Here is a 26,610-nt window from a genome sequence, read left to right on the forward strand (position 1 = left end):
ATACCTAGCTAGCAGAGTACATTAGAAGTGCTAACCCTGTGTGTCGGCCAACACACGTGGAACAGAAGGTGTAATTTTATGGACATAATCTATGCCTATTATTCATAAGCTTTATGTTTATGCCTATTTTTTTCATGGCTTCTAGCCATGCTGGATGTTACTTACCCTCGTGGATTATGTGTCCATGCCTGTTATTCATTTTGTTTAGGTCCTAACAGAAAATTAGTTTTTCAAAGTCATATTGTTGCTCTTAAGAATTGTATTTTGTGATTTGTTTTATATAAAAAGTCATATTTCTAAATGGTTATTCTCTACTTTCCCTTTTCTATTTTATTCACTCAATTATCAAGATTAAATTGTGTTATTATCTTTTAATACCTTCTGTAATTAGATTAGTCTCTTGTTTCCTATTATATATTTATAATTATCATTTTTGTTTATTATTATTATTATTTGGGAACGTTACTTACTGGAAGAATTTTTGGGTATTTAAATAATAGAAGTGGACCTGCTCTTCATTTAATCTCATGGAATTCCTTGAAACAAGAAGTATTTTGTTGTTTTGTCCGAATTATGGATTAATGTAAATATTTAAGTATCTTGGTTTTGTTCTAGATTCACTCCACGAATTTTATATGTAGGATCCTTGATTAAATTATTATGGGATTGTGTATATATATATATATATACTGTATTGGAGTAGAACTTCAAATGCTGTATGGATATTCTTTCGGCAGGTTGTAGAGATTTCGGGTAGTCCAACTTACAAGGAAGACTCTGCCAAAATTTCTACAACAAGTTTAGATATTTTGTTAATATTAGTAGTTGTTTAATACAAATGATGAATACAATGAGTTTGAGTAATTAATATGTCAGATAACACATGGGTTTAGGCTCATGGAATATGAGTTTTTTTGTATTTCAGCTGATCACACTTTAGTAGTTCAGGGTGTGACACCTAAAACCATGATTTATAAAATATACTCCCTTCGTTAAAAAATATAAGGTATTTTTTGAGGAATGGAATGTTAAAAAATATACGGCATTTTTAGTCTTTCAAGGTGTAATCATTACTCTTTTTTCAAAAGTACTCCTATTGATAATGACTTTATATTTATCATATGGTATTTAATAGGGATATATATGAAAAGATAGGGTTAGTTTAAAAGTAGGTAAACTACTTTATTGGGAGTAAAATTCGGTTAAAAATACTTTATATTTTTTAATGGAGGGAGTATGATTTTAGGATAAATTTTTGTCAAAGTATAATTAAAAAGTTGAACTAAAAAGTAAACAAAAGTAGCTTGTGAAATAGTTATAATTTTGGATTTATTTATAACTAGTTTTACTATGTAACAGAGGTGTTTAGATATTTATATAAAAAATAAGAATTTTGAATTTATAATTAATTTTAGCACATAATAGAAGTATGTTTAGATATATTTTTATAAAATCATAATTTTAATTAATTTTCAATTATACTTAAAGTCTTACAAAATGATTATGCTACTTAACATAATCAATTATATTTAAAATTAATAATCATAGCCACTTTTACCTAGCGGATATCCAAACACTTTATGTACTTACACTGGTCTTGTAGGACTGATCACGCCATATTACCTAGAAATAAAGTAACATCATGTTGAGAAGAATTTCACTCTTATGAGTTATGATCTTATCAAAATGGTTTCATCATGTTGTCTCAATTAATTACATAGCGGGCTTGATACAATGCTATGAATTGCAAATGAACGATCAGAATAGACTTTTAGTGTATATTTAATTTTTAATTTGTCAAAAATTTATTTACTAAAAATTCATTTATCAGAAGTCAGTTTAATAAAAATAAGTTGTTATGACAAAATTTATATTTGGATATATTTTTTTAAAAGTTAGTTTGATAAATTAAAAGTTATTTAAATTATATATAATGAAATGTGCTTTTGAATATATAATTATAAAAAAATATTAATTTACAATGATTTTTAATTTTTGTAATACAAATATTATATATGAGAAATGTTTAAAAAATGTGATAAAAATTTTAAATAATATAAAATTTGATGTGTAAGAATAAAAAATATAAAGTTTGATATGTTGAAAAAATTATATAATAAACAGTTTAACATATATTAATATTAAAAATTACTAAGGTTTTTTTTTTATATCATCACAATCGAACACTTTGACCTACTAGTCTACCAAGTAAGGATTATTTTGTAATCAATTTTGATTTTTGATTTTTCCTTTTTTACAAAACCGAAGCATTTGAATATATAGAGATCATGAAATATTAGTGAAAAAGTTAAATGGGCTTTTCAAAACATCCAATCCAACACTTACCCTTAGGAAACTTAAAGTGACCTTAATTTTCACCAAAATAATCATAGTTACAATAGAGTTTTGCTGCTAACAACTTTGTTTAATAAAGTATTACCTCATAATCTAATTATAAGACCCCTACCTATCGATCATCTTAAATATTAGAGCCTTTACAAAATTTAATGAAACATTAATGACATTTTCAAAAATGTCATTATATCTTGTGCTATAAACTTAAATAATGGCTTTAATTTGATAAAGGGTAGTTTTGTAAAGTTGCAAACATCTTTGACATTGAACTAACTTTATCTAAATTTCTTAAAATTAGAAAAATAGTCAACATGGCCTACACTAAAAAAGATTGAAGAAACTATTTTACTTAAAATTAAAATAAAATAAAAGTTAAAGTATACTTTTAATCCTCTAACTTTATATAAAATTTTAATTTGATTCTTTAATTTTATAAATTATCTTTTTAATCCTTTAACCCTGATATCGTTAGTTTTAAATGATTATTTTTTGTATCAATTATTGTTATTTTTAAAAAAATAAATTTAATATATCAACATTTAAAAATATTTTGTCAATATTTAAAAGTTCAATGTAAAAATTTATTAGGATAAAATTAATAGAATTAGGATTAAAGAACCAAAAAAACACTTTATAGAGTTAAGGGATTAAAATGAAATATCGTGTAAAATTAAAAGACTAAATATATACTTTAGCCTAAAATAAATTAACATTTTATCTTATACCTTTTTTTTAATGAAGGTTAAATTTTGAAAAAATATCATTCAAATAAAATTGCTCGAGGTGATGCGAAAGAGATGCTTCTCAAGCTCAACATTCTACATTTAGTGAAGCTTCCAAGTCTGATCATTATCCACCGAGGGATTAAATTGCAGTGTGAGCTGTGTCACGTACATGACTGTCCAAAGCTAAAAGATGTAGGGGGAAACCATTTTACGTAACTTATGAAGCAATACATTGACTCATTGCTATAACTGATGTCATGTGACCTCTTTTCTAAGTTGACTTTTTGATTTTGAAATTGCAATTAGAAGAAGATTATCGCGACGATGATAATGAAGATGGATGGGAGAGAAGAAAACAGTGAACTTCATGAGTCAGCTGTTGGAAATCCATCTGTAGGTTCCTTATTGTCATCTACCATAGCTTCAAGTTCGGTTGAAGTTGTTGCCATCTACCATCACATACTGAATTAACCTATTCAAACGAAGGTAAAGTTAATCACTGCAGTTAAACTTAGAAACTAAAATACATCAATGGAAAAATCACACTAAAGGCACTCAAAACACATAAAATTGCAATTTTTGTTGGGAGCTAAAATACAAACATTTTTATATTATATACGGACTTTTTATTATTCACAAACTTAAAAAACATTTACAAATATTCAACTTAATCATACGAATCATGTAAGATATATGGACATTATGTAATTAATAAATGGATCTTTCTATGTTATATACAATTTTTTTGTTATTCATAAACTTAAAAAACGTGTACAAATATTTGTAATAATAGTTGATCTTGTACAGCTTTATATTCAATCCACACAGTGAGTAATTGTGTGTTTTCTGTGCTAATCCTCTAGTTCCTTTGACTCACGCCCAAATCACTCCCACTCTGAAGCTAATTTTTGTGACCACTATTACTGTAGATTAATATAGTGGTGAGAATGGAGAAAGATAATAATATTTAAATCATAATACACTTCAACAGAGTATAATTTTATTTTATTTATCATTATATGTCATCTAATTAAAATCTTCACAGATATCTACGTGTGATTACATAATTTTTTTGTTTAAAAAAAAATATTAAGGGGAAATGATAATATATAAAAGTTCAAGATGTTTTTATAAATTTTCACTTATTGATCTTAAGGGAGAAAATTATTATGTGGATTTTCTTGTAATAATTACTTCTTATTTTTTTTAATAACTTGGGATAGTTTTCAGCACTGGCCATCACATTTAGGAGCATCATGATACTCATCACAACGATGAGATAGGATCTAAAATTGACTTTAACTATCAAGATTTAAAATTAATTTATTAGAAATATAAAAATTAAATTAAATTTACATCTAGATCATCTAGTTTTAATTTGAATGGCTTGGTACTCAACACCATAAAATGATCATGTATTAATTTACCAATTAGATCAACTGGCAACTACTAAGGTTTTTAGTATTAAATATCCTTTTTTTTTCCCCAAAACTTTCTTTCAAAGAGCGATGACCACTCTATATTAATAAGTGAGGTACTATTCCCTCTAAACCATTTTTTTCATAAGCAAAATACCCAGCACAACATATTTTGTTCCAGGCAATAATTTTCTTTCCAACAATTTTTGAACATATTGCCTAATGTGGCCATAAGCAATAGTTTTTAGATGTTGCTAGTGACCCTTTATTTTAAGCAACAAATATTTATCCTAAGATAAAATAGCGACAATTTTCAAATGTTAAAATAAAATTTTTGAATAAGAAATAAAAATATAAAGGTGCCTAGAAATCTTCTTGTTTGCAACATTTAAGACCTATTTCTTGTTGTTTTTCTACAAATAAAAATTTATTTTTAGTTTTTTGATAATTTTATATGCTTTTATCTATTTATTTTCATAATTTCTAATTTATTATTTGAATAAATTCAAGAACTAATTTAACAATTATCTATATATATATATATATATATTTGCATTACAATATCTAAAAGTCATGCTAGAAGGCGTGGTCAGAGACACCCCTTCCTCTCAGGACGTTCAAGGCTCAAATCTTGGGGAAGGACAAGAGGAAATATTAGACGAGAATGAAATAAAATAATAAAAAATAAAATAAAATAAAAAAATGAGCATATATAAAAAAAAGTGAGTGTAACATCTATTGTGAGAAATAAAATAAAGAAGACATTAGGAGGTACAAATGAAAACGGTGAAATAAATAATTTTAAACCTTATTAAAAGAGATAGAGAAATGTTAAAGAGAACACTTTTAAAAGTTGTTGACCAAAATCTTAGTTAATCTTTTTAAAAATTTGATAAATGACAACGCACAATAATATCATACAATTTATATAACCGACCTCACCTAATGACATAAAGGCTTATTGTTATTATTATTGTAACTATTTAGCAACAATTCTTAAATATGCCCATTTTTGTTATAAGCAAAATTTCATTTGCCTGACCAGCACCTGATTGGATCTAAACCTTAGAAGTTTTATTTTTTATTTTAATTATGATAAATATTATAAATTTTTTAATATATAAAAATTTTAATAAATCCTTCTTACCACCAATCTAGACATTACATATATAATGATCCTAAATTTTAAATTAAAAAAAGTCTCCCAATTAATATTTTTTAAATTAGTTTTATAGCAAATGGAGAGTGATGGCTTTGTGAAACTTATACTAATAACTCATCTAAAATTCTAGAGTTCAAATTCTTCTAAACATTAGGTTAATTTTACTTTGTTTTAAATTATGAAAAAACTACCACAGCACTCATATCTTTTTATGTTACAAGAGAAAAATGTTGTGGACTTTCTTGTAACTTTTTCAATTTTCTAATGTTTAGATTTTTTTTCCTCTCTTCCTTGCCATTCGATTCGAACATCAGGAGGGGGGGGGGGGACGAGAGAGATCGCGTTCATCTTCATAGCTCTTCTCTTCCCGTTGCGTTTCCTTTGACCTCACCGTCAGCTGTGCCTCTCCTCGCCTTCGCGTTCCGCGCTGGGGAGTGTTGCCATCACTGGATTCTTCCTTGTCCGTCACCGCTGTTTCTTTTCTGGTTTTTCTTTGCTTCATTGTCAGTGTGTATGGAGCAGTCAGTGCGTGAATTTCAACTTCTCTTCCTCCTCAGTTCTAGCCGTTGTGTGTGTGAGGTAAGCTCGATTTATCTTTTTTTGATCAGTGCTGCTGTGATTTTTTTTTTTTCCGCAAAAAAATCAGTAGCAGTCTGGTAGTTGAAGAAGGAATGGAATGATGGCTATTGTTGTATCTTGTGAAATTGGTAAAAGAAAGATTTGAGAAAACTCTAATAGCTTGTATTGGTACTTTGAAGTATATAGTTGTTAAATTTGAACTGAGGTGGTGTTTTGTGTAATGATTGAATGTTATTTTATTTTGTACTGTGTTCTGGACAAAGCTCAGGAGTGTTTAAAAAGAAATGTTGATAGAAGGTTAAGAAAATGTTATAAAAAGAATTGTTGATAGAAGGTTAAGAAAATGTTTACCTATGGATGGATCAATCTAGGTACCTACAAAGTAATTGATAAAGTGCCAAAATAAGCATTGTGGTTGGATTAGATTGTTAATTTCTAAGTTGAAGTATAGCGATGTATATATATGTGTTTAATTGTAATGTTTGGGATTGAATTTGAATGCGCTTACCAAGTGCTTGGAAATTTATTGTTAAGTGAAATTGTAGGTTGCAATAAATGCTTATTGAGTAAATAAAATCTTATTAAAATACTTACTTATTTTCATTAAGAAAAGAACAATTATTTGTTAGAAAGTTTAGGGTATTAGTAGAATCATTTGAAATTAATTAGGTGTGTGAATAATGTCCCAAATAATTTCTCATAGTATTCATAAATTTTTTAATTTTAATTTTTAATATTATCTCTTTATGAGTTGCATAAAATTCTTGTCAATTCTTTTGTTTATAATGGTTATCTTATTATTTACAATGTCTCGATTTTACCAAAGATTTTATGTTTGAGATGCAAATTTTTATTACAATTCGTACTTGGAAGAGATGAAAATGAGTATGGAAAATGGAGGATGACAGTTGAACAATAAACTTAAAAAAATGAGATTCTTTTAAAATTGTTTTTTAACTACATGCATGCTTGATTTTGATTAAGGAGTATTAAGTTCAAAACACTAATTACTAACAACAATTCTATTAACTCTAAATGCAACATGATACACCCAGGTGGCAAGATATTTAAGATGTGCTAACCCCATGCAAGAGCCAACACACGAATATTATTCCATCTATTGGTTTTAAACTAAATTTATTACCTATCACCTTCACATGTTTTTATCCATAATTCTAATTTGTATGCCACTCACAAAAAAAGTGTTTTTGATTTCAAATATTATAGCTGACCTTACACCTCCTACTAATCTTTGAGAGACACTATTGCTTTTTGAGACAGTAGAAGCATGTTTTGGTTAATTTTTTTTATGTAAATGTATATTCTATTATGTAATTATAATTTAGTTTAGTATTCCATATATACCATAATTTAGTTATAGTCTTATTTTATTATTATGAAATCCACAAGTATTGAGCTAAGCTCCTTCGTTGGATTGGCTGACAAGTTTTGATATCATAGAAATTTAGAGAAGGCCAAATTATCAAAGAAATTCTGCCAAAATTTCTACAAAATATTTAAAAGTCCATTTGAATTTCAGTTGGGTATAATTAATTATAAAAATAATTGATTAATAAGATTAATTTTAATCATAATTGGTTATATTATCAACACAGTTTATTTGGATACTAAAATTGATTTTAACTGTACAACATCACCATAAAGAGCATTACTTTTTAAAATTAAATTATTGATAAAGATATATTTAATATTATTAATTTTGTTATTTAATAGTAAAATATATTTAACAGTAAAATTGAATTTATAAGAAACCTCTTAAAGCATATTTCAAAACGTAATTTCAGCTCAATAATAAATTAAATTCTTTTTTTCTGTTCAGGATTTTTTAAAAAAATCGATTATTTAGGCCCTATATTCGAGATTATAATGTCTTCTCAAACAGTAAGACTTTACAAACTTTATAATGTTTTTTTTTAAATTAAACAGTTCAAAGTACATATGCATAATCAATTTATAAAAATTCTAAATTTTTTTAATTTTATTAAATTTATATTATCCACAAGGTATATTTATTAAAAGTTTTATAATATTTTCTTAAAAAAATAATTTAAATCTAAACATATAAAGCACCTTGATGAGCACTTCAGGGTGCTTAGCACCAAAACTAGCTCCTGATTTGATACCATGATTGAGTTTATAATAAAATTGAATGGTGGCAACGGAATCAAGACCCTGACCGCTAGACTAATTGTTGCGTCAGGGTGCTAGGGGAAAAAGTAAAGCGAGGATTGAAGTCCCTCTAGATCAAATTAATGATTATTAGATCTCTAATAATTTTTCTTTTACAAGAAAGAATTTTTTTTTTCCCCTCAAAGGAGTATCAAAGGGTGGGGCGGCAAGAGGATTCGTCACTGGTTACACATAAGATCTAATAACTAAAATACATGAACAAGATTCAGAATAGACAAATGTAAATAAACAACAAAGAAACTAAAAAAAATAACAAGCAAATAGAAGTATAAAATGTAAGAGACGAAGATAATGTATGCCAACCTGATATGGACGGCGTCTTCAAAGATCAAACTACTTCTCCGCTAGCGAGAGGAATGAAAAAATAAGCTAGAAAACCAGCAAGAACAATGAGGCAGACATGGTCACCACCAGCAGCTTAGCTATAGCTTCCATGAAAGATCAAACTTATTCAAAGCAACAAAATAAACCAATGATCGAAAGAAATGTGAAAGAAGAAATAAGAGATTTAAAGAAAGAAATTGTGTGATTTGATCTCAGGCGGAAGCTTTGAAGCAAAATTCGCATTATTCGATGAGATTATGGTAAAGGTAAGAGGACAGTCTAGAGTTGCTATAATAGTGTGGGAAATCAAGCGTCCAGGTCTTCTTTATGCTTTGGGTGAAGAAAAAGAAAAGGGTGTTATTTTTAGGGAAAATTTCATCAAAGGCCCACAAAATGGACTTAATTCCAAAAAAAGGAACTATATGAAATTACTCTACATGACCAGGGGACGGCAATAAATTTAAAAATACCCCATACTCTTTTTTTTTAAAAAAAAAAAATCCAACTTTAAGGTATAAGTTGTATTTTAACATGCCATCATGCTTAGCAGTTCAGATTTTAACGAAGTTATAGTTCAGAACTAGATTCGGGAATGTTTTAGTATTTAAAAGAAAAAATAAATATGAATATGAAACTTAAAAAAACTATTTTAGTGTACTTATAAATTAGGGCAAAATAAATCACCATCTCTTCCTTAACATAGATACCTCACTACTATTTTAAAATCTATGCAAACCTTTCTTAAATTAATGGCACAAAATCCATTTTACTTTTTTAAGTTTTCATCTTCATTAAATCAATTATTAGTGGCCAGTTAGGTCACATATGTTAGACTATAATACCCTTCTTTAAATATAATTGTCATTTAAAAATTATTCAAGGTACCCTCAAAACATTTTAAGGATATATTCTTTTAAACTTCTATTCATGTTCCAAATTTCAAATTTAAAGAAAATGAGGTGACTTTTATTTAAAAATTGACAATGATATCAAGATAAATATAAAGCATTGAGCCCTTTTTGAAGACATATTTAAGATAGATAAAAAAAAAATAAGTATAGGAAAGAGGTAGAGATAAATAATAGAAAGTGTGAAGATTGAAAATATATAGTGAGTTATAGGCAACAAATCAAGTAAAAGAAAAAGGAAAAAAAGAGAAAGAATGTAGTGAGTTATATATGCTCTGTGTGCATGCTTGTTTCTTCAAGTCTCACATAAAAAATATATATTTGTAAGGAAAATAATTTAAATATGCTGTATGCACATGCTTCTTTCCTCAAGTCTCACATAAAAATATATATTTTTAAGGAAAATAATTTAAATACTTGATAACATGATACTTACTTTATGAATATATGATTAACATTCTTCATAAATGATGCATTTTTTTTTTAAAATTGAGAAAGATATAAAAAAAAAACACAAAGCAATAAGCATTTTTTGAAGGCATATTTAAGCGGAACAAAAACTCAAGTTTAAACAAAAAAATTATACAAAGATAACAAGAATTGCAAAGATTAAAATATGTGCTTATATTTTTAAAAAATATCTTTAAAATGAAGTAAAAATCAACAAAAAAACTGGATGAAAAAATTTAAAGAATGTGAAAGATGAAGCACTTTTTCAAAGAAATCAAGAAAAATTTAAAGTATTAAAAACTGTCTAAAGCCACATTTAAGCAACAAAAATCAAGTTTAAACAAAATATATAGATAAATGATAGGAAGTGTAAAAACTAAAAATACACTTACTTAAAAAAAAAAGATCGAAATGTAAAAAAAAAATACATCAACAAAAAGAACATAAAAAACGAGAAAGAATGCATTGAATTTAAGGAAAATACTTTGAATTATTGATAATATGATACATTTTAAAAGAGTATATCAGTTTAACATTCTTTACAAATGATGAATTTTATTTAAGATTTGAGAAAGATATCAATAAAAATGTAAAGCAATAAGCATTTCTTGAAGACAAATTTAAGCTAAATAAAAAATCAAGTATAAGCAAAAAATAAACAAAGATAAAAGGAAGTGCAAAGATCAAAAGATGTGCTTGCATTTTTAAAAAATAACTTTAAAACGAAGGAAAAAATGAACAAAAAAGAACAGATGAAAAAAATATAACGAATGTAAAAGATGACTTTAATTTAAAAATTGAGAAAGATATCAAGAAAAATTTAAAGCATTCAACACTTTTTGGAGAAAAATTTAAGCTAAAACAATCAAGTTCAAACAAAAAAAAAATATAGATAAATGATAGTCAAGTGTAAAGATTAAAAAATATGGTTATAATAAAAAAAATCAACAAAAACAACATTAAAAAATGGAAATAATGAAATGATTTTAAAGAAAACATTTCTAATTCTTGATAAAATGATACATTTCAAAACTTGACATAGATATCAATAAAAACATAAACTAATAATAAGCATTTTTTAAGACATATTTAAGAAAAATAAAAAATAAGTTTAAACAAAAAAATTATATAAAGATACCAAGAACTAAACACATGCTTATATTTTTAAAAAAAATATCTTTAAAATGAAGTAAAAATCGACGAAAAACACAGGATGAAAACAAATTAAAGAAAGTAAAACATGATTTCAACTTACAAATTTAGAGAGAAATCAAGAAAATTTAAAGCACTACATATTTAAGCCAAAAAAAAAGTTTAAACAAAATATATAAATAAGTAATAGGAAGTGTAAAAACTAAAAAATACGCTTATATTAAAAAAAAAGCTTTAAAATATAAAAAGATCAACAAAAAGGAACAATTAAAAATGAAAAAGAATGCAGTGAGTTTAAAGAAAATACTTCAAATTCTTGATAGTATGATACAATTTATAAGAATATATGAATTTAACATTCTTCATAAATGAAGAATTTTATTTAAGATTTGAGAAGGATATTAATAAAAATGTAAAGCAATAAGCAAATTTTGAAGACATATTTAAGCTAAAAAAATAAACTTTAAACAAAAAAAAATACAAAGATAAAAGTAAATGCAAAGATTAGAAGATGTGCTTATATTTTTAAAAAATAACTTTAAAACGAAAAAAAACAATAAAAAAGAGGGATGAAAAAATAAAAAAAATTGTAAAAATATGACATTAATTTAAAAATTGAGAAATATATCAAGAAAAAAATGTAAAGCATTAAGCACTTTTTGAGGACATATTTAAACAAAATAAAAAATCCACTTTAAACCCAAAATATAGATAAATAATTGGAAGTGTAAAGATTAAAAAAACCCATATATTAGTAAAGTTTTAAAATATAAAAAATAATTAAAAATGAACGATTAAAATAGAGAAGGAATGCAAAGAGTTAAAGAAAATACTTCTATTGCTTGAAAATATGATATATTTTGTAAGAATATATAAGATTTACATTCATCATTTTATTTAAGATTTGAGAAAAGATATCAATTAAAATCTAAGGCAATAAACATTTTTTAAGACATGTTTAAGCTAAACAAAAAATCAAGTATCAACAACACACACACACACACACACACACACACACACACACACACACACACACAAATATCATAGGAAGTGCAAAGATTAGAAGATGTGCTTATTAAAAAAAACTTTAAAATGAAGTAAAAATAAAAAAAGGATGAAAAAAATTAAAGAATGCAAAAGATGACTTTAATTTAAAAATCTAGAAAGAAATCAAGAAAAATTTTTAAATCAAGTTTAAACAAAATATATAGATAAATAATAGGAAGTGTAAAGATTAAAACATATGCTTATAATAAAAAAAATTGTGTTAAAATGTGAAAAAAAATCAACAAAGTGAACCATCAAAAACAAAAAAGAATGCAATGAGTTTAAAGAAAATACTTCAAATTCTTAATAATATGATACATTTTATAAGAATATATGAGTTTAACATTCTTTATAAATGATGAATTTTCTTTAAATTTTGAGAAAGATGTCAATAAAAATGCAAAGCAATAACCAATTGTTGAAGACATATTTAAGCTAAATAAAAAATAAAGTTTAACCAAAAACATATGCAAAGATAAGTAAATGCAAAGATTACAAGATGTGTTTATATTCTTAAAAAAATAACTTTAAAAAAAAGTAAAAATCAACAAAAAAGGGGTGAAAACAATTTAAAGAATGTAGAAGATGACATTCATTTAAAATTGGAAAAGATATAAAAAAAAAAAAGTAAAGCATAAGCACTTTTGGGGAATTAACTGGTTTTTTCTTTTGTTTGGGAATTTTTTTTTAAAACAAATCAAGATTATAATGTCTTCCCAATCATGCAGTAAGACTTTACAAACTTCATAAATCTTTTTAAAATTGAATAATGGCAAGGGAATCAAGACCCTGACCTCTTAGACTAATTGTTGCATCAGGGTGCTAGGGAAAAAAGTAAAGCGAGGATTGAAGTCCCTCTACATCAAATTAATGATAATTAGATCTCAATTATTATTTTTTTTACAAGATTTTTTTTTTCCCTCAAAGGAGCATCAAAGTGTGGGGCGGCAAGAGGATTCGTCACTGGTTACACATAAGATCTAACAACTAAAATACATGAACAAGATTCAGAATAGACATGTAAATAAACAACAAAGAAACTGAAAAAATAACAAGCAAATAGAAGTATAAAAGTTAAGAGATAAAGATAATGTAGGCCAACCTGATATGGACGGCATCTTCAAAGATCAAACTTCTTCGCTAGCAAGAGGAATGAAAAATAAGCTAGAAAACCAGACAAGAACAATGAGGCAGAACCATGTCTGCCAACATGAAAACCACCATCAGATTCATTATAGCTTCCGTGAAAGATCAAACTTATTCAAAGCAACAAAATAAACCGATGATCGAAAGAAATGTGAAAGAAGAAAGGACTTGAAGAAAGAAATTGTGTGATTTGATCCCAGTCGGAAGCTTTGAAGCAAAATTCACAGAATTCGATGAGATTATGGTAAAGGTAAGAGGACAGGCTAGAGTTGGTATAATATAGTGTAAGAAATCAAGCGTCCAGGTCTTCTTTATTCTTTGGGTAAAGAAAAAGAAAAGTTTTTATCTTTAGGGAAAATTTCATCAAAGACCCACAAAATGGACTTAATTCAAAAAAAGAACTATAAGAATATGAAATTATTCTACATGACCAGGGGACTGCAATAAATATAAAAATACCCCATACTCTTTTCGCCAAAAAAAAAAACAAACAAAAACAAAAAAGCATCCAACTTTGAGTTATAATTTGGATTTTAACATGTCATCATGCTTAGCAGTTCAGATTTTAACAAATTTAGAGTTCAGAACTAGATTCGGGGATGTTTTAGTATTTAAAAGAAAAAATAAATACAAATATGAAAATAAAAAAAAACTATTTTAGTGTACTTATAAATTAGAGTAAAATAAATCACCATCTATTCCTTAACATAGATACCTCACTACTATTTTAAAAATCTACGCAAACCTTCTTGAAGATATATTTAAGTTAAACACAAAATCATGTTTAAAAAATATAGATAAGTAATAGGACGTGCAAAGATTTAAAGATGTGATTATATTTAAAAAAACGCTAAATGAAAGAAAAAATCAATAAAAAGCAGGACGAAGAAAAGAGAAAGAATGCAATGAGTTACATATGGCGTATGCGCATAAAAAATTAAATAACTCCATGCTAAACAAGAAAAGTAAAATTGCAAAAAGTTGTTTAAATATTATAAGATGTCTTACATTTTAAATTAAAAATTACTTCTATAAGTTTTTTTACAAATAGGACTAGATGAAGTATGTCTTTTTTTAAGAATATAGGATAACAAGAATCTCAAAGTTTAGAAGATGTGCTCATATTCTTAACAAAATAACTTTAAAATGAAATAAAAATCAAGAAAAAAACTGGATGAAAAAATATAACAAACGCAAGAGATAACTTTAATTTAAAAATTGAGAAAGATATCAAGAAAAATTTAAAGCATTGAGCACTTTTGGAGGCAAATTAAGCTAAAACAAACAAGTTCGAACAAAAAAATACAGATAAATAATACTAAGTGTAAAGATTAAAAAATATGGTTATAATAAAAAAATCAAAAAAAAAAACAGAGAAAGAATGCAATGAGTATAAAGAAAATATTTCTAATGCTTGATAATATGATATATTCTTTTCCTTGTCTCCATAAATGATAAATTTTATTTAAATTTGAGATAGATATCATTAAAAATGTAAAGCAATAAGCAATTTTGAAGACATATTTAAGCTAAATAAAAGTCAAGTATAAACCAAAAAAAATTTATACAAAAAGATTAAAATATCTGCTTGTTTCTAAAAAATATCTTTAAAATATCTTTAAAGATTAATCAAAATATCTTTAAAAGCAAGTAAAAATCAACAAAAAAACTGGATGAAAAATATTTAAAGACTGTGAAAGATGAAGCACTTTTGAAAGAAATCAAGCAAAGTTTAAAGTATTAAGCACTTTCTAAAGACACATTTAAGCAAAAAAAAATAGATACATAATACGAAGTGTAAAGATTAAAAATACACTTATATTAAAAAATATAATTAAAATGTAAAAAAAAATCAACAAATACATCCATAAAAATGAGAAAGAATGCAATGAGTTTAAGGAAAATAATTCGAATTAAGATACAATTTAAACTACACAAATGATGAATTTTATTAAAATTTGAGAAAGATATCAATAAAAATGTATAGCAATGGGCATTCTTGAAGACAAATTTAAGCTAAATAAAAATCAAGTTTAAAAAAAATTAAATAAAGAAAGGAAGTGCAAAGATTAAAGATATGCTTACATTTTCAAAAAAATAACTTTAAAATGAAGTAAAAAATCAACAAAAAAAAACTGGATGAAAAAAATTTATAGACTGAAAGATGAGCACTTTTTGAAAGAAATCAAGCAAAATTTAAAGTATTAAGCACTTTCCAAAGACACATTTAAGAAAAATACATAGATACATAATACGAAGTGTAAAGATTAAAAAATACACTTATATTAAAATAATATATTTGAAATGGAAAAATAATCAACAAAAAATAACCCTAAAAATGAGAAAGAATGCAATGAGTTTAAGGAAAATAATTCGAATTTTTCATAATGGATACAATTTATACGCACAAATAATGAATTTTATTTAATATTTGAGAAGATATAAAAAAAAAATGTATAGCAATAGGCATTTCTTTAAGACAAATTTAAGTTAAACAAAAATCAAGTTTAAACAAAAATCAAACAAAGAAAAGGAAGTGCAAAGATTAAAAGATATGCTGCTTACATTTCTAAAAATTAACTTTAAAATGAAGGAAAAAAATAACAAAAAATCTGGATGAAAAAAATATAACTAACGAAAAGATATTTTAATTTAAAATTGAGAAAGATATCAAGAAAAATTTAAAACATTGATCACTTTTTGAAGACAAATTTAAGCTAAAACGATCAAGTTCCAACAAAAAATATAGATAAATAATAGTAGGGGTAAGATTAAAAATATGGTTATAATAAAAAAAATCAACAAAAACAACATTAAAAAAATGCAGAGAATGCAATGATTTTAAAGAAAATATTTCTAATGCTTTATAATATGATACATTTCAAAACTTGACATAGATATCAGTTAAAAGATAAACTAATAATAAACATTTTTTTAAGACATATTTAAGCTAAAAAAATAAGTTTAAACAAAAAAGAAATTTTATAAAGATAACAAGAACTAAAAAAGATTAGAACACATGCTTATATTTAAAAAAAAATTTTAAAATAAAGTGAAAATCGACAAAAAAAACAGGATGAAAAAACTTCAATTTAAAAATTTGGAAAGAAATCAACAAAAATTTAAAGCACTAAGCACTTTTTGAAGACAAATTTTGGCAAAAAAATCAAGTTCAAACAAGATATATAGATAAATAATAGGAAGGGTAAAAACTAAAAAATACGCTTATATTAAAATAATAGATTTGAAATGTAAAAAAAAAAAGTCAACAAAAAGAACCACAAAAAACGAGAAAGAATACAATGAGTTTAAAAAAAAATACTTCCAATTCTTGATAATATGTTATTTTAAAAAACTATATCAGTTTAACATTCTTCACAAATGATGAATTTTATTTAAAACTTGAGAAAGATACCAATAAAAATGTAAAGCAATAAGCATTTTTAAGCGCAATAAAAAGCCAAGTTTAAATAGAAAGTAAACAAAGCAAAAAGGAAGTGCAAAGATTAAAAGATGTGCTTACATTTTTAAAAAATAACTTTAAAATGAAGGAAAAAATGAACAAAAAAAACTGGATGAAAAAATATAACGAACGCAAAAGCTGACTTTAATTTTAAAAATTGAGAAAGACATCAAGAAAAATTTAAAGCATTGAGCACTTTTGAAGACAAATTTAAGCTAAAACAATCAAGTTTGAACAAAAAATATAGATAAATAATAGTAGGGGTAAAGATTAAAAAATATGGTTATAATAAAAAAATCAACAAAAAACAACATTTAAAAAAAATGGAAAGAATGAAATGATTTTAAAGAAAATAATTCTAATGCTTGATAAAATGATACATTTCAAAACTTGACATAGATATCAATAAAAACATAAACTAATAATAAGCATTTTAAGACATATTTAACCTAAAAAAATAAGTTTAAACAAAAAAATTATATAAAGATAACAAGAACTAAAAAGATTAGAACACATGCTTATATTTTAAAATATATTTTTAAAATGACGTGAAAATCGACAAAACAAAACAGGATGAAAAAAAACTTCAATTTAAAAATTTGGAAAGAAATCAAGAAAAATTTAAAGCACTAGGCACTTTTTGAAGACAAATTTAGACACAAAAATCAAGTTCAAAAAAAATATATAGATAAATAATAGGAAGTGTAAAAACTAAAAAATACGCTCATGTTGAAAAAAAAAAAAAGAGATTTGAAATGTCAAAAAAAAATCAACAAAAAGAACCATAAAAAACGAGAAAGAATGCAATGAGTTCATGGAAAATACTTCGAATTCTTGATAGTATGATACATCTTAAAAGACTACATCAGTTTAACATTCTTCACGAATCATGAATTTTATTTAAAACTTGAGAAAGATATCAAAAAAAAAAATGTAAAGCAATAAGCATTTCTTGAAGACAAGTTTAAGCGCAATTAAAAACAAAGTTTAAATAAAAAGTAAACAAAGCAAAAAGGAAGTGCAAAGATTAAAAGATGTGCTTACATTTTTAAAACATAACTTTAAAATGAAGGAAAAAATGAAAAAAAAAAACTGGATGAAAAAATATAACGAACGCAAAAGATGACTTTAATTTAAAAATTGAGAAACTTATCGAGAAAAATTTAAAGCATTGAGCACTTTTTGAAGACAAATTTAAGCTAAAACGATCAAGTTCAAACAAAAAATATAGATAAATAATAGTAAGGGTAAGGATTAAAAAATATGGTTATAATAAAAAAAATCAACAAAACAACATTAAAAAAAATGCAGAGAATGCAATGATTTAAAGAAAATATTTCTAATGCTTTATAATATGATACATTTCAAAACTTGACATAGATATCAGTTAAAAGATAAACTAATAATAAACATTTTTTAAGACATATTTAAGCTAAAAAAATAAGTTTAAACAAAAAAGAAATTTTATAAAGATAAGAAGAACTAAAAAAATTAGAACACATGCTTATATTTAAAAAAAATATCTTTAAAATAAAGTGAAAATCGACAAAAATACAGGATGAAAAAAATTTAAAGAAAGTCAAACATGACTTCAATTTAAAAATTTGAAAAGAAATCAAGAAAAATTTAAAGCCCTAAGCACTTTTTGAAGACAAATTTTGGCAAAAAAATCAAGTTCAAACAAGATATATAGATAAATAATAGGAAGTGTAAAACTAAAAAATACGCTTATATTAAAATAATAGATTTGAAATGTAAAAAAAAAAAAGGTCAACAAAAAGAACCACAAAAAACGAGAAAGAATGCAATGAGTTAAAAAAAAATACTTCGAATTCTTGATAATATGATAGATTTGAAAAGACTATATCAGTTTAACATTCTTCACAAATGATGAATTTTATTTAAAACTCGATAAAGATACCAATAAAAATGTAAAGCAATAAGCATTTCTTGAAGACAAGTTTAAGCGCAATAAAAAATCAAGTTTAAATAAAAAGTAAACAAAGATAAAAGGAAGTGCAAAGATTAAAAGATGTGCTTACATTTTTTAAAAAAATAACATTAAAATGAAGCAAAAAAATACTGGATGAAAAAAATATAATGAAAGTAAAAGATGACTTTAATTTAAAAATTGAGAAAAGATATCAAGAAAAATTTAAAGCATTGAGCACTTTCTGAAGACACATTTAAGCTAAAACAATCAAGTTCAAACAAAAAAAATATAGATAAATAATAGAAAGTTTAAATATTAAAAAATATGGTTATCATTAAAAAAAGAAACATTAAAAAAATGGAAAGAATGCAATGATTTTAAAGAAAATATCAGAACACATGCTTATATTTTTAAAAAATATCTTTAAAATGAAGTCAAAATCGACAAAAATGCAGGATGAAAAGAACCTCAATTTAAAAATTTGGAAAGAAATCAAGAAAAATTTAAAACACAAAGCACTTTTGGAAACAAATTTAGGCCAAAAAAAACCAAGTTCAAACAAAATATATAGATGAATAATAGGAAGTGTAAAAACTGAAAAATACGCTTATATTAAAAAAACACAGATTTGAAAAGTAAAAAAAAATCACAAAAAGAACCATACCGAGAAAGAATGCAATGAGTTCAAGGAAATACTTCGAATTCTTGATACTATGATAGATTTTAAAAGACTATATCAGTTTAACATTCTTCACGAATGATGAATTTTATTTCAAATTTGAGAAAGATATCAATAAAAATGTAAAGCAATAAGAAAATTTTGAAGACATATTTAAGCTAAATAAAAAACAAATTTTAAACAAAAAATATACAAAGATAAAAGCAAAAAATTCAAAGATCAGAAGATGTGCTTATTTTTTTAAAAATTAACTTTAACACGTAAAAATCAACAAAAAAAAAGGGACGAAAAAAAATTAAAAGATTGTAAAATATGACATTAATTATGCTTATATTTTGAAAAATTAACTTCAACACGTAAAAATCAACAAAATAAGAGGGACGAAAAAAAATTAAAAGATTGTAAAAAATGACATTAGTTTAAAAATTGAGAAATATATCAAGAAAAGGTAAATAATTAAGCACTTTTGATGACATATTTAAACAAAATAAAAAATTCACTTTAAACCAAAAACATAGATCAATAATTGGAAGTGTAAAGATTAAAAAAATACCCATGTATAAAGAAAATATTTAAAATATAAAAAATAATTAAAAATGAACGATTAAAATAGAGAAAGAATGCAATGATACATTTTGTAAGACATGTTTAAGCTAAATAAAAAATCAAGCATCTACACATACACACACACAGATGATAGGAAGTGCAAAGATTAGATGTGCTTATTTTTTAAAAAAAATAAATCTAAAATAAAGTAAAAATAAAGAAAAAAAGGATTAAAAAATTCAAGAATGCAAAAGATGACTTTAATTTAAAAATCAAGTTTAAACAAAACATATAGATAAATAATAGGAAGTATAAAGATTAAAAAATGCTTATATTAAAAAAATTGCTTTAAAGTGTGAAAAAATGCAAAACAATAACCAATTGTTGAAAACATATTTAAGCTAAATAAAAAATAAAGTTTAACCAAAAAAATATACAAAGATAAAAGTAAATGCAAAGACTGCAAAATGTGCTTATATTCTTAAAAAAATAACTTAAAAAAAAGTAAAAAAACAACACAAAAAGGGATGAAAAAATTTAAAGAATGTAAAGGATGACATTCATTTAAAAATTGAAAAAAATATATATAAAAAAAAAGTAAAGCATTAAGCACTTTTGAGGACTATTTAAACAAAATAAAAAATAAATTTAAACAAAAAATATAGATAAATAATAGAAAGTGAAAAGATTAAAAATATGCAAGTATTAAAAAAATGAGAATGTATAAAAAATAATTAACAAAATGAACGATTAAACAGGAGAAAAATGTAATGAGTTTATAGAAAATACTTCTATTATTTGAAAATATGATGCATTTTGTAAGAATATATAAAATTTACATTCATCATAAATGATGAATTTCATTTAAAATTTGAGAAATATATCAATCAAAATATAAAGCAATAAAAAAATTTTTTTGAAGACATATTTAAGCTAAATAAAAAATCAAGTATCAACAAAAAAGAAATATACAAAGATATTAGGAAGTGCAAAGATTAGAAGATGTGCTTAAATTTTTGAAGTCTTTAAAGTCAAGTAAAAATAAACAAAGAAAGGATGAAAACAAATTAAAGAGTTTATGTAAAAGATTACTATAACTTAAAAATCGAGAAATATTTTAAAAAAATTTAAAGCATTGAGCACCTGTTGAAAAAAAAAAATCAAATTTTAAAAAATATAGATAAATATTAGAAAGTGGAAAGATTAAAAAACCTTCAAAACTAAAAAAAATAAAAAAAACAACGATAAAAGAGAAATAATGCAGTGAGTTTAAAGAAAAAACTTCAAACGCTTGATATAATATGATAAATTTTGTAAGAATACCTAAGATTTACATTCATCATAAATGATGAATCTAAAAAATATCTTTAAAATGAAGTAAAAGTAAACAAAAAAAAACTGGATGAAAAAATTTAAAGTAAAGCACGACTTCAATTTAAAAATTTAGAAAGAAATCCAGAAAAATTTAAAGCATTAAGCACTAAGCACTATTTGAAGACATATTTAAGCATAAAAAATCAAGTTTAAAGAGAAAAAACAAATAAATAACAGGAAGTATAAAGATTAAAAAATAAGTTTATATTTAAAAAATTACTTTAAAATGTAAAATAAAAAATCAACAAAAAGAACCATAAAAAGGAGAAAGAATGCAATGAGTTCAAAGAAAATACTCTAATTCTTGATAATATGATACATTTTATAACAATATATAAGTTAAACATTAAACATTCTTAATAAATGATGAATTTTATTTAAAATTTGGGAAAGATATTAATAAAAATGCAAAGCAATAAACAATTATTGAAGACATGTTTAAACGAAATAAAAAATAAAGTTTTAAAAAATATACAAAGATAAAAGTAAGTGCAACGATTATAAGATCTGCTTATATTTTAAAAAAATAACTTTAAAATGATGTAAAAAATCAACAAAAAAAGTGGATAAAAAAATTTAATGAATGTAAAAGATGACTTTAATTTCAAAATTGAGAAAGATGTCAAGAAAAATTTAAAGCATTGAAAAAGTTTTGAAGAATTATTTAAGATAAATAAAAAATCAAGTTTAAACAAAAAAATATAAATAAATAATAGGAAGTGAAAAGATTAAAAATATGGATTTATTAAAAAATTTAATATAAAAAATAAAATAAAATAATGAAAAAAATAGAGAAAGAATGCAATGAATTTAAAGAAAATACTTCGAAATATGATACATATTGTAAGAATATATAAGATTAACATTCTTCATAAATGATGAATTTTATTTAAAATTTGAAAAAGATATCAACAAAAATGTGAAGCAATAAACATTTGTTGAAGAGATATTTAAGCTAAATAAAAAATCAAGTTTAAACAAAAAAAAATTATACAAAGATAACAAGAAGTGCAAATATTAGAAAATGTGCTTATAATTTTAAAAAGTAACTTTAAAATGAAGTAAAAATAAACAAAAAAATTTAAGGAATGTAAAAGATGACTTTAATTTAAAATTTGAGAAAAATATCAATAAAAGCGTAAAGCAATAAACATTTTTTTACGACATATTTAAGCTAAACAAAAATCAAGTATCAACAATATAATATATATTATTACTATAATAGGAAATGCAAAGATTAAAAGATGTGCTTGTATTTTAAAAAAAAAATCTTTAAAATGAAGTAAAAATCAACAAAAAGGATGAAAAAATTTTAAAGAATGTAAAAGATGGCTTTAATTTAAAATTTGAGAAAGATATTAAAAAAAACTTAAAGCATTAAGCACCTTTTAAAGACATATTTAAGCTAGAAAAATCAAGTTTAAAAAAATGGATAACTAATAGGAAGTGTAAAGATTAAAAAACCTCTAAAATGTAACAAAATTTAAAAAAAAAAACAGAGAAATAATGCAAGAGTTTAAAGAAAATACTTCAAATGCTTGATAATATGATACATTTTTTTAAGAATATATAAGACTAACATTCTTCATAAGCGATAAATTTTATTTACAATTTGAGATGGATATAAAAAAAATATAAAGCAATAAGCATTTTTGAAGACATATTTAAGCTAAACAAAACAGAAAGAATGCAATGAGTTTAAAAAAATACTTCAAATTCTTCATATATGATGTATTTTATTCAAAATTTCAGAAGGCATCAATAAAAATGTAAAGCAATAAACGTTTTTTTGAAGACATATTTAAGCTAAATTAAAAATCAAGTATAAAAAAATATTTATAATTGAAGTAAAAAAATCAACAAAAGGCTGGATGAAAAAAAGAGAAAAAAAAATGTAATGAGTTATACATGGTGTGAGTGCATGATAATTTCATCAAGTTTCACATCAAAAATTTATGTTCTTAAAGAATATAAAAGATGACTTTAATTTAAAAATTGAGAAATATATCAAGAAAAATATAATACATTAAGCACTTTTTGAGAACGTATTTAAGATGAATTAAAAAAATCAAATTTAAAAAAATATAGATAAATAATAAGAAGTGTAAAGGTTAAAAAATGTGCTTATATTTAAAAAAAGCTTTAAAATGTAAAAAATGAACGAAAAGAACGAGAAACAATGAGAAAAAATGCAATGAATTATATATGATGTGTATGTGTTGGCGTGTACATCAAAAATACATTTTTTTAAAAGACAATAAAAGATTACTTTTATTTAAAAATTGAGATATTAAAAAAATACGAAGCAATAATCACTTTTTGAAGATATATTTATGATAAATAAAAAATAAAGTTTAAACATAAAACATATATAAATAATAGGAAGAGTAAAGATTAAAAAAATGTACTTAATGTAAAAAAGCTTTAAAATGTAAAACAAAACAAAAAAAAGAACAAAAAGCACAAGGAAAAAATGAGAAAGAATGCAACGAGTTACACACACTAATTAATGTGCGCATGATTGTTTCCTCAAATCCCACATCAAAAATATATTTAAAAAAAATACCGTAAATGTTTGAAAATATGATACACTTTTAATGAATATTCTTTATGATTAACATTACTGTTAGATTGACGAAAGCGAACAATACAACATGACATGACACTACCATAAGATATGAATATTGATTCCGTAACACACAAGATGGATAGTTAACAGCCACTAAAAATATGATAAACCCACTCAGCAATCAACAAAGTAGCCATTGTTTTGAAACAACATATCATAAAATGTTAGAACACGAGCTTTCGAACACAAGAAACTGTTGGAATTAACGCAAGGCGTGCCTAACCGCTATTAGTTATAATCTAATATTGATATTGACTAGAAAAATGAGTAAGTGAAGTTATATCTACATTCACTCTCATACGGTTAATCTAAGATAAATATATGATACATTCACTTAACAATTAAATTGACAATATCAAATATGTGATGAAACTACTTTCTTCATCACAGAGGAGCCATCCTTTTGAAGGATTATATGGTATGACGTTACGCATCCACTAGTACTATTGGAGTTAAACCAACATCTATCTAACACCTCCAAAGTCCTTAGTGTATATCTTATATTTGCTACCACAATTTCCTCAATTCCATTTAATTAACACGTCTAATTCTAAAACAGAGTCTAATTCTAAAACAGAGATCAGCAGAAAATTTGAGAAATAATATCAACTATGGGTGTTGTGAGCGATAAACGAAAATTACCCTGATTCGAGCAGTGGCATCTTGACAAGCGACGCAACGTTTCGCCTCGATCTGCCTCTCGCCATCGCCACCTTTCGATGACAGTTTGTTGATTTCACCAATTCATGACCTAATTCCGTAATCAAACCAGAAAGGAAACTTAAATTTCTAGATTGAGGAAAATGACATGAGAAAAAACCAATAACAATAACCAACAGTATACCTTCGAGCCCTTGTAGCACTTGGAGGTGTTGAAGCGTCAACAGAAAGAGAGATACAGTGCTTCGTCTGCGACTATGAAAAACAACTAAATATCGCTTTATCCAGAAAAAGAACAAAGTTATAAGGTCTGAAATCATGTTCTGATTTCAAAAAACCCTTCTTCGATGCCTTCTGAGACTCTTCCTTGTGCTTTTCGACTGATCGATTCGATGCTATCTTCACCTCCTAAGCGAAGAAAGAAAGACAAGCGGGAAGGGCAAGAGAAACGGAACCAGTGAAGAGAAGAAAGTGAAGCCTTCGGAGTGAAGAAAATCAAGAGAATAGAGGGGAGAAAAGCGAGTCTCAAGAGTCGGCGGTGAAAATGGAGATGCGTATCTCATACGCTAGGTGACTGAAATTAAAAAAATTAATAAATTGATAAATTATTAATTAATTCTTTTGAAAACTATGGACTTAATTATCAATTTTGGGATTACATTTTTTTTAAATAATTCCTGGGGATTTCGTTTTTTAATCATCCCCATAGCCTAGATGATGGAGGATTGAGTTAATTGTGGGATTTAATTTCAACTATCCCACAACAAAATGATGTGATATTTTTTATTCAATTATTACTATAAAAATCATGACCTAGTAATGACAACGGGAAGAAGAGTGATGACTGAATTTAATGAGAAACAAAGTAACGATCATTTTTTAACGTCGATTCAATAAATTAGACTTTACAATTCTGTAAAATAATTTTATATTTATTTAACACTTTTTTAAAAATTAGGTCCCTGCTGGAGGTTTTAATGAAATTTCCCTGTCTTTTTCTAAGAAATAGTGTCACAAATACTAAAATGTCATTAACGACAAGATAAATCATTATGAAAAACTCATGATAAAAATAAATCATTATGAAAAACCTGTATTTTTATTTTTTTAAGAAAAAGTGTTCTAGTCATGCAGACTTTTCGAATCCACCGTAAAAAGTAGAAACTCTAACCATTCTGGTTTCAACATCTTGTTAGTTGTTCCATTCTTTATTAAAAAGAAGCAGTGGAGATAAAGAAGGGGGCAAAATAAATAAAAAACCAAGTCAATGATTTTAACTAGTGATGGACCTTAGACTCTAGACCAGTGGAGACAATCCTCAAATACATTTGAATTTAGTCCTAATGGGTCAAAAATTAAATATGACAAATCTAATATGTAATTTTTTTTATTTGGGGATTGCAGATTAAATATTATATACTTAATATGCAACTACTTGTCTATCAAGTACTCCTTCCGTTCATAAATATAAGACATTTTTAATTGAGTCTCACCCCCCAATAAAGCAATCATCTACTTTTTAACTAATCTTATCTTTTCATATTCATCCCTATTAAATACCCTATAATAAATATAAAGGCATTATTAATAGGGATACTTTTAGAAAAAATACAATGATTACATCTTGAAGGATTAAAAATACCTTACATTTTTTAACATCTAACTCTTCAAAAAATATCTTACATTTTTGAACAAAGAGAGTATCAAATATTTAATTTAAAAAAACTAGTAAATAATGCAGATCAACTCTCATATTTATTGATTATAAGAAAGTATCAGTAAATAATATGGATCTTGTTTTGCATTGTGATTTTTTAAAATTTTAATTTATCTCCTACATCTTACTCAA

General features: G+C 24.5%; 1 protein-coding gene across 20 annotated transcripts; it reads right to left on the bottom strand.

Annotated features, from left to right (window-relative positions):
- Positions 1 to 3,201: 3,201 nt before the first annotated feature.
- LOC129317949 (uncharacterized) lies at positions 3,202 to 25,274 on the bottom strand. 20 transcript variants are annotated; one of them, XR_008595113.1, is made up of 5 exons: positions 24,946 to 25,274; positions 24,744 to 24,852; positions 13,434 to 13,471; positions 8,754 to 8,819; positions 3,202 to 3,552 (listed from the first exon to the last, which is right to left on the bottom strand). XR_008595113.1 is itself a non-coding variant. In XM_054962399.1 (5 exons), exons 1-4 carry the CDS (start codon positions 25,079 to 25,081, stop codon positions 8,779 to 8,781), a joined length of 294 nt encoding a protein of 97 aa, XP_054818374.1. In that variant the 5' UTR covers positions 25,082 to 25,274; the 3' UTR covers positions 3,202 to 3,552; positions 8,754 to 8,778. The 20 variants fall into 20 exon arrangements, 14 of the variants coding, with proteins under 14 accessions (XP_054818374.1, XP_054818370.1, XP_054818372.1 ...); XM_054962399.1 differs by having other exon boundaries at positions 8,754 to 8,794; positions 13,434 to 13,466; XM_054962395.1 differs by having other exon boundaries at positions 13,434 to 13,466.
- Between the last annotated feature and the right edge of the window lie 1,336 nt (positions 25,275 to 26,610).

The sequence above is a fragment of the Prosopis cineraria genome, unplaced genomic scaffold (genome assembly GCF_029017545.1).
Source record: "Prosopis cineraria cultivar Desert tree isolate PC_DT_omini unplaced genomic scaffold, ASM2901754v1 PC8, whole genome shotgun sequence".
NCBI lineage: Eukaryota > Viridiplantae > Streptophyta > Magnoliopsida > Fabales > Fabaceae > Prosopis > Prosopis cineraria.